The sequence below is a fragment of the Saccostrea cucullata genome, unplaced genomic scaffold, assembly GCF_032062105.1.
Source record: "Saccostrea cucullata isolate Sc308-1 unplaced genomic scaffold, CSIRO_AGI_Scuc_v1 ctg6695, whole genome shotgun sequence".
Taxonomy (NCBI): Eukaryota; Metazoa; Mollusca; class Bivalvia; order Ostreida; family Ostreidae; genus Saccostrea; species Saccostrea cuccullata.
Window position 1 is genome coordinate 1 of NW_026933072.1, and position 10,219 is coordinate 10,219.

The 10,219-nt window shown below is 36.8% G+C and overlaps 1 protein-coding gene across 1 annotated transcript; it reads right to left on the reverse strand.

Annotated features, from left to right (window-relative positions):
• Window positions 1-5,242: 5,242 nt before the first annotated feature.
• Window positions 5,243-7,196, reverse strand: LOC134237225 (uncharacterized). Its single transcript, XM_062719327.1, has 3 exons — window positions 6,442-7,196; window positions 5,879-6,133; window positions 5,243-5,792 (listed from the first exon to the last, which is right to left on the reverse strand). The coding sequence occupies exons 1-3, from the start codon at window positions 7,194-7,196 to the stop codon at window positions 5,243-5,245; spliced, it is 1,560 nt and encodes a 519-aa protein (XP_062575311.1).
• Window positions 7,197-10,219: the final 3,023 nt, after the last annotated feature.

A 10,219-nucleotide genomic window follows, 5' to 3' on the forward strand; every position in this document is an offset into this window, starting at 1 on the left:
AAGGACCCACCAGACCAAACCTTTAGTGAAAGAAGGAGACAAAAAAAGAGAAAAAGGAACACAACAGAGAGATTCCAGGCCCCAGCACTACTCACAAGAGGAAACTATCCCTGATGACCAAAAAGGCACAGAAGAAGAAAAAGTAAATTGTTATATTTTGATTCTGAATAAAATTGCCTTGTTATAATCTGTCTTCGTTATTTGTTATTGTTTTCAGAAAATCCAGTTTGAACTGGTTAGGCTAGACTGTCTAAACTGTGAATGAAAGCGTGACGTCATAATCACATTCTTGAGTCGCTGTCAAAATCGTAGTAGCAGCGTATAGTAAAACAAAAAAAGTAGTCGCAGCGTATAGTAAAAAAAACTATATACAGTGAAAACACCCCGTATAGGACATAGGGGATGTGTACTGACCCACCTAGCCCCCTAGGGTTAAGGTTGGGGTTAGGGCTGTACTAAGTTGACATTCCTATCCCCCACAGACCCCCTAATCTGCACTCCCTTGACCCCCCTTTCCCCCCAGGGGCCAAAAGTGCACTCAGTTGAACCCCCATCCAGGCGGCTTATACTACTTACAGAAAGTAGAAAATTCATTAATTTGGCTTTTTTTCTAGTTGGAATAGTTAATATAATTATGTTGAAATGTTTTAACTATATAAAAAAGGAGTTATTAAAATTATATCGGTGAATATTGGCACGAGTTGGCCGTTCAAATGCATGAGCTTGAATAAATACTTACTTTCTGATTGTCTGAGATCCAATAATATGAAAAAAAAATACTATGTTGTATTTATCTGCTGGTGACTTTCCAGAGGCCAGTTGCAGGAACATTAGTTAAATTTAACTTGTTTCCGGGGAAGAATGCATTTATACAGAGATACATGTATATTCTAATTTGAATATAGGTAGGATTTAAATATACATGTATTTATTACTGGAATATATTTCGAGAACATCAAGTCAAAAACATTCCATATGAGTGGAGATGTAGGAACCTTTTTTTTTTTTAAATACGACTATGCAAACATAAAATTTCATTATATTTTTTTCCAAAAAAGGTCATTATTTTACATATTTTTTCACCTTAGACAAGTTACTGAAAAATATATTAAACTTTAATTCTGCAAACTTCAGACACGTTAAACAGGGAAGAGGTGCTCAATTTTGAAGAAATTATATTTTATATTGTCGTGCTGGCTCATAAGCGATCGGCTCTTAAAGCTCGGCTCTTCTGCTTACTAGCTCTTACAACACGGCTCTTCTAGTTACTGGCTCTAACAGCTCAGCTCTTCTGATTAATGCGCGTTACTCAATTTGTTTGCACACACCCTTGCAGTTATGAGACTGCATCTTTCAAAAAATGATAATTCATTGCTTAATTGGCACACAAGTAAAATACTCTAAGATACATAATTCTGGGTATCGAATTTGTAATATTCTTTCACAATTGCACTACAGTTAAGGTGCAAAATGGAAATATCGACTAAATTTTGTATTTTAAAAAAATGTATTTGTAAATGTTGTATGACGTATATTGTGAATGATGTCATAGTCAAGTTTTCCCGTAGAAATTAGGCTCCGCCTCCTTTTTGTAACCTTAACTGTGCTGCGATACTACGCCTCCTACATGCAGTTTTGGTCTGATTTCAATATAACTTGACACACAAGTAGATACTTTAAGATACATAATTCTGTGTATTGGTATTTGATTTTGATGAACTGTGTTCCCATGGGTACTAAAAATAGTAATTTCTTTGAAATTCTTTCAAAATGTTACTCCTCTTACAGTTTAAATTTTGGTCTGATTTCAAAATAATTTGGCACACAAGTAGACTACACTAAGATACATAATTCTGCATATCGGTTTTTGATTTCGATGAACCGTATTGCCATGGTTACTAAAAATTGAAATTTCTGTAAAATTGTTTCAAAATGCTATTCCTCCTACAGTTTTGGTTTAATTTCAACATTATTCGGCACACAAGTAGACTACACTAAGAACATCAAAAAATTTTATCAAGGATCATTATTTTATTTATTCTGTTGTAAAATTTCAATTCCGAACTGCTTAAATACTATTCTCTTCCTTTGCTACAAGCTCAAAGCTCAAACAAGTAGAACTTCAGTCTCGTCAGAGACTTCTGGTATCAATGTATTTTTAAAACGACTATTCGCACCATACTTCAAACATTCAGGGTAAGTGATTCTAGGGGGCATCTCAAACTTCATAGAATGGTCATCAAAATGTTTGAAAAAGCAAGGAAAAGTAGGTTAATAAGCCGTTTTTTTTCAAGCTCTTTTATGATACGGAATTAAAACGAGGCTGAAGAAATCTGGAAAGTTACCTCCTCCTTGCTTGGGCATTGCTGGCAAGCGCACAGTTAAGAACCCTTAATCTCAATGAGATGTCGTAGGGACTTAAATGTTGGTGTTGTGTTCCTACGACAACTCAGCTCACTCCCGTATATTGTGATTAGAGATTTTTTGCAACGACTTCAACCGCTCTTTTCAATCAATACTCTCTATCAATTTACTATAAAACATTCCTTTATTACCTTAAAAACGTTGAAAATCCAGCACAATATAAAGTTATTTATGTGTATGTCCAGAAATGTCATTTCTTATTGTGATAAATGCGCTGTAATTATAAGTTTCACAGTAATGTCTTGACAAAATATTACTCTGACTGATAATTATAGTTTTAGTTTATAGTTTAGTGAGATAGTAGAAGAGCTTAGTTAAGAAGTAAAAAAATTTGAAGGTGACAGCCGTTAAACCATATATAGCCCTAAGATTTTGTAAGACACCATGATTTTTATCAATAAACTAAAGCTCAAATAAGTAAAACACTCTCCGCACTTTTTTTCTAAACGCTTGCAGATATTGAGCTGAATTTTCCTTTGTAAGTGTATCTTGATAAGTTGCAGATCAATTTTGAATTTTGCTGCACTTCATTGCTTTTTGACGGAATTATGGCACTTTGAATATTTTTCTTAATCGTTTAATTAAAATCGGGTTCGAACTGTGTTAACTTCCGATAGTCGCCATAGATATGAAACGAGGAACAGACGGTGGAAAATGAGTTGAATTTTTGTCTAAATGAGGATTATTTTATTAGTTCTAGGCATTCACAATCTAAAAATCACTCAGTTTTACCTTGGACATAACTTTTGCATATTATAAAATGACATCCTGAAGAAAAAGGGGAACCCGGTAGGGGACATGTCTTGCTTATGCAATTCTCTCAGAATTGCTTGTTTAATTTACTTTCCGACTTACACACCTGTTACTAGATATAAAGGTGAAAATAAATACCTGTAAAATGATTGTTAGATATAAAGGTGAAAATAAATACCTGTATAATGATTGTTAGATATAAAAGTGAAAATAAATACCTGCATAAGGATCGTTATACTTGTAATATAAAGGTAAAAGTAGATATAAAGGTGAAAATAAATACCTGTATAATGGATCGTTATCCTTGCAATCCTCTCACACGTTGTACATTAGATGTGTAGAATGTGTCAAAATTAATACAAACAAATTAGGGATTGACACAAAATGCAGCTCACTGTTACAGTTCTTAGTAGACATCGTAACCATGAAGACTGGTAAATTAATGGAGGAGATAATCTACGGGATTCTAATCAGAATCAGATGGACAGTTTATTTGTGGGACAGACAGACGGACGGACAGGACGGACGGACGCAGAGGAAACCATATAGGGGACAAAAAATGTGTTACAGTTTTGAGAGAATCAGACAACTTTTATCAATGCATCATGAAACATTTCCATGAATATTTTAAATAATTAAACCATACTACATGTATAATATTAGTCTTTTAAGTCATTGAAGATATACAGAAATATTTACTCATTGTACTGATTTGTTTTGACAGGTCTCCCATGATGTTATGTTTAACTATGTAAAGCTATAGAGGCTGAAGAAACCACCGTTCTGACAGGTTTAAAAAATCTTTTAATTTTAAGCTCACCTAAGCTGAAGGCTCAAGTAAGCTTTTCTGATCACATTTTATCCGGCGTCTGTCTGTCTGTCCGTCTGTCCGTCTGTCTGTATGTAAACTTTTCACATTTTCACAAGAACCGCTGGGCCAATTTTAACCAAACTTTCCACAAAGCATCCTTGGGTGAAGAGTTTCTTCAAATGAAGGGCCATGTCGTTATTTAAGCGGAGGTAATTTGGAATTAAGGAAAATTTAGTGGGATGTTTTAAAAATTTTCTTCTTAAGAACCGTTGTGCCAGGAAAGATGAAACTTATGGGAAAACATCTTCTGGTAGTGTAGATTTAAGGTTGTCCAAATCATGACCCTCGGAGGTAGGACGGGGCCAATATGGCTCACCAAAGTTTTACATAGAACTATATCAGAAAATTCTTTAAAAATCTTCTTCACAAGAATGACAAAGACATAATTCATCATATTTATATGGAAACTTCCTCAGGTAGTTTAGATTGAAATTTGTTCAAATCATGACCCCCGTGGTTAGGGTTGGGCTACAATGGCCGACCAAAGTTTTACTTACATAGATATATAGGAAAATTCTTTAAAAATCTTTTTCTACTGTTTTTGTCTTGGGGGTGACTAATGACCCAAAACTGGTAACAAACTCCCCTTCTTCTTTTAAGAAAGAAAACTGCCAACTATCCTGTGGCAGCAATATAACCAAAAGTCAACTAAATACTGTCTTTGCAAACTTAACATATATACACTATTTACAAAGTTTCCTGGAGACGCTTTACTGTCTCAAGCACTTGTTTACACAAACACCATTTTGTAGTGCTTTGAGTAAATTCAGACATGATGCCCCTTTCTTTGTCAAACAGTCAGCCAGCTGATTTTCGCTCTCTATCCATTTTACGTCAGTGATTGTTTTTTGCTGGATCAACTCTCTAATACCGTTTCCATTCTAAACCTTTTTTCTGAAACTTGCTTGGTCGATTCAATTGCATCTTGGAGAGAGTGACAGTCTGTTACACAAATAATGGGTAAGTTTGGTCTATTGGTCAATTCCCCATAAAGTGAAGCCAAGTACATTCCAGTGTCAATGGCGTCAGCCATTGCTAGTGTCTCTGCCGCAAGTGTGCTTCTTGCTACTCTCCAGATTCCTTTTGACTGCCAGGTTAAGGGTGAGAAGAGCCCATCAGATCCAATGAGAGCAATAAAATGTCCACCTTGACTTCCTCCATCAGACAAGTTCCGAAGGGACGCATCACAAAATATCACAACTTCATATTTCTTTGCTGTCCAAGATTTTGAAATTTCCGGGTAACCTTCTCTGACTTGATTCTTCTGATGATCTTGTTTGCCTCAATCAAAGTCTGAACATTAGCCCTTTTGAAGTTTGATGCTAGATTGGATGCATCAAAAATGACATCTGGTCGACTTTGTCGTGCTGTCCATAGTATCTGCCCAATTTTCGACTGAAGGCATTCTTTTTCTGTTAATGTTAGTGCAGCCTCTCTATCTACAAGACGACTCTTATCAACAGGGATGAACTGAATGTTCTTCTGATAGTTATACTGGCTAAGTTCAATACCTTTCTCATGTTTGGACAATTCGATTCCTACATATGAAAATGAACTGTTTTCATCACCATCTTCCTTTCCAACAAGAAAAGTTTTTCTTATTTCTTTGATCACCTTGTTCTTGAATTCCGCTGATCCTCCCCATAAGAAGTCATCTACATGACAAGCAAGGATGCCATCTACTCTTTGGTCACCATTCTTCCAAAAGAAAACTGCTGGATCAGATTTAGAAACCTCTGCACCACTGCCAATAAGTACTTCTTTGACTCTGTTGTACCAGCTTAGAGAAGCATCAGACAGCCCATACACACATTTACGCATTTACCATACTGCACTTTTACAACCAGCTTCTGGTGGCGGCCTGATGTAAATCTTGCGTCCAATTTCTGAACCTTGAGAAATGCTGTCTTAATGTCCATAGTGTAAACGCTCCAGTTTCTCTGAGCCAATACAGTTAAGACAAGTCTGACAGAATCTGAACCACAAGTTGGCGAGTCCTTTGGTATGGCTTCTCTGTCTATTTCTTCAAATCCCCGAGCTACAAGTCTGGCTTTGTGTTTTTTTCCTTCATCCGTGTCTTTGAGGCTACAAATCCACCTTGTCGAAATACATTTCTGGTCCTTCTCCTCAACATACACATTGTTGTTTTCCAAGACAAAAGTTCCTTTTGTTTAGCTTGTTCTAAACACACGTCAGTCAAGACCATCACATTCTCACTATCACAAATCTCTAAATCCTGGACTTTTTCCATATCAACTGAAATTTCAGCTCCTTTGTGAGACTCTGGCTCCAAATAATGCAGGTTGTACCAATGTTTGTTGTTTCCCGTTGCTTTACCAGTTCGTCCAATGACTTTTGCAACACAGCTTTCCCCATTCTGTGAATCTTGTTACTTGATGACTTGTCCTTTCTTCAACTCCAATTGTTGGTTGTTGGCCTCATTATCTTCGCTGTCCACTCCACCCATCTGTTCATCCAAGTTATCTTGTTCAAATTCAGAGTCACTGTTTTCTTGTATGCAATTATCTCCTTCCTGCTGTTGTGCTATCACTTTGTCTCCTTTGGGTCCATCTGTAGTGTCCATGACTGTGTTTGTTTTTCTGATTCTACACTGATGAACACGAACACAAATTCCACCATATCTTACAAAGATAACTGAACCGTCTTGCCCTATAACTACACCAGGCCCTTTCCACTTTTCACTATCTGGCCGTTTGTAGTAAACCTGATCTCCATTCTGGTACTGATCACCACTTGATAGTGTTTGTTTCCTCAATGCTCTTCTGTTTCTCTCAGAACACTCGCTTTTTGTGAAAGCTGCTCTAGAGGAGTGTAGTGCCTCGATGTGTTTCCCAACCACTGTACTCATAGTACTACCTTCCAGAGCTGGTGGTCTGTCGATTAGCACACTAGGAAGATTGGGGTTACGTCCATATACCAGTTGATACGGGCTAAAACCATGCACATTATGTAGAGCATTTTTAGCCATAAGTGCCCAGTTTAATGCTGTCTCCCATTCACAGTCATTCTCAGCTCTTAATTTCTGGAGAATTTCAGTCAGTGTTCTGTTATGACGCTCCAATAAACCATTACTCCATGGACTGTTCGCAGCCGTCGTCTTCACTTCCATATTGAAATTTTCTGCCATGTCACGAACTTCTTCATTATTGAATTCACCGCCATTATCGCTATACAGACATTTTGGGGCTCCGTGTTTTGATAACCAACACTCAAAGAATTTTTTTCACAAATTCTGATGACTTTTTAGATTTCATGATGCTCCCGGAACTAAAACGAGTGAATTCATCGATGACATGCAAGTACCAGAGTCCTGGTTCCAATTCGTGAAGGTCCACAGCTACAGTCTCGTTGAAGTCTGTTGCTAACGGCAATCCTACAACAGGTCTCGGTACTGGTCTTTTGTACTTCACACAAGTTTTACAACCTTCACATACAGACTGTAATAACTCCATCGTTTCTTTGTCCGTTGTCCCAGCACTTTTCAATAACTGATCCAGTCTTTCTTGCGTTGCATGTCCAAACTGTTTGTGAAGTTTCATCACTAATTTTTTTCTTTTCGGCTTTGCTCATGTTTTCCGTAACTTCTAGAATTTCCTCTTTCAATAAGCTGTCCTTGTTTGTAGACGAATCTTTCAGAATTCTTAAACAGTAATGTCCACTTGTAGTGAATTCCAGGCTCACTGGCTGATTAAACATACTTGCTCTGTCATTTTTTAAGTCCAGAACTGTTTCTGCCTTTTCAGTGAAAATTTAGTCAATAAAAGAGGGATGCCAGCTTTTACAACTTCTGTTTCTATGTTGCATTTTGTTTTCCCAATGACAGCTGGTATTGTGGCGCGTTGGAATGAGTAGACTATTTTTCCATCTCCAAACTTGAATGCTCGACGACTTGTGACTGTTGGTATTTTCTCATGCGTTTCCTTACAGAACAAATCAAACCATTTCTCTCCACACACTGTAAGGGTGCAAGCTGTTTCGATTACTGCTGATCCTAAAGTCTCTAAGATGAAAATCTCATTCATCGTTGGTTGATCTTTTGTAAGTAAAGTAACATTGCAATCCTCAACCGTGTCCGAGTCACATTCTGCCAACTGCACAGAAGCTCTTTTCTCTGGACAGTTTTTTGCCCGATGAAACACACTCTGACATATTGCAAACTTAGTTCTTTTACCAAACTTGTTTAGGGGATTTGTCCCTTTTTGCTTGTTGTTTAGTTTCTTCTGTTGTGTGAAAAATACAGGTTATTGTTTAATCGTAAGGACTGGGTTATCAGTTTTCACATCTGAACTAGAACTCACACTTTTACCAAAAATCCTTTGTAATGCCGACTCCATAGCTTTGTACTTGAGGTCTGTGCATGCAGTTAATGCTAACTGTCTTTCTTGTATGGAAAGTCCTGCATTGTCCAAGATTTTAAAGGCAAGAACTGCCTCAGGGAGTGCCATGTCAAATTTTTTGGCCTTGTATCTTTTATCAAACTCAACAATGTAGTCAGATATTTTCATATTTTCTGTTTTCTTAAACAAATCAACGTTTTTATAGGCCTCATATGCCTTGTCTTTATCATTTCGAAGAAAAACTTTATCTAATTGTGTCATTATTTTCTTCTTACCGTCTTCTTTTCCTAATTCCTCCGCTGGAAGCTCCATTGCTGTTTCTCTAGCATTTCCAGTCAGGGACAATGACACAGCCAGGGCTTGTTTTTCTTTTTACAGTTCTGTTACCAGTTGCAACACTGCAACTTCGTTTTCCATGTTTCATAGGTCATGGACTTTTGATCAAATGCTGGAGGGTTCTTGAAGCTACTAGCCATGGTTTTTCTCTGTTTACACGCTCTGGTAGTGTAGATTGAAATTTGTTCAAATCATGACCCCCGTGGTTAGGGTTGGGCTACAATGGCCGACCAAAGTTTTGCTTACATAGATATATAGGAAAATTCTTTAAAAATCTTTTTCTAAAGAATAGCAAATCCATAATTAATCATATTTATATGGAAGCATCTTCAGATAGTGTAGATTCCATTTAATGTGTTCAAATCATGACCAAAGTTTCCGGGTACATGGCCTCTTCTCCCTCCTGAGGAACGTTTAGTCTAAAGTGGTAACTAATCACCCAAAACTGTCATTGTCTTGGGGGTGACTTATTGACCCAAAACTCGTAACACCAGACACAGATATTTATATAGGAAAATTCTTTTAAATCTTCTTTTCAAGAATGACAAAGCCATAATTCATCACAATTATATGGAAGCATTCTAAGGTAGAGTAGTTTCCATTTTCTTCAAATCATGACCCCTGGGGTAGGGAAGGGTCACAATGGTCGACCAAAGTTTTACTCAGATAGATATATGTAGGACTATTCTTTTAAAATCTTCTTCTCAAGAATAACAAATCCATAATTGATAACATTCCTATGGAAGCATCCTCAAGTTGTGCAGACTCAAGTTTGTTCAAATCATAACCTCCCGGGGTAAAGACAGGGCCACAATGGCCGACTTAAGTTTTACACAGATATATATGTATGAAACTTCTCATCTTATCAAGAATAGCAAAGCCATGATTGGTCAAGGGAGTACTTTTGGATTTAAACTTTTCAATAATAAACCAGTTTCTATTTTTTTCCTAGCCATGGTGTTCAGGTGAGCGATGTGGCCCATTGTCCTCTTGTTTAATATTACGGGTTGGTATTTTAAAGACTTGACAAAATTCAGGTCTACATTTCAATGAATAATCTAAAATATACCATACAATAACATTAGTTTTTCAAGACATTGAAGTATACATAAATATTTACTCATTGTACTGTGTTTATTTTGACAGGTCTCCCAGGATGTGCTGTTGAAGTATGTAAAGCTAAAGAAGAGGAAGAAATCACCATTTTGACAGGTTTAACTAATGCCTAAATTTATTTTTTAGCTCACCTGAGCTGAAGTCTCAAGTGAGCTTTTTTGATCACATTTTTGTCCGGCGTCCGTCTGTCTGTAAACTTTTTATATTTCGACTTCTTTCCAGAACCACTGGGCCAATTTCAACCAAACTTGCCACAAAGCATTCTTGCTTGAAAGGAATTTGAGTTTCCTGAAATAAAAGGCCAAGCCCTCTTCCAAGGGGAGATAATTATGAATTAGCAAAAAATTCATTACATCTTTTA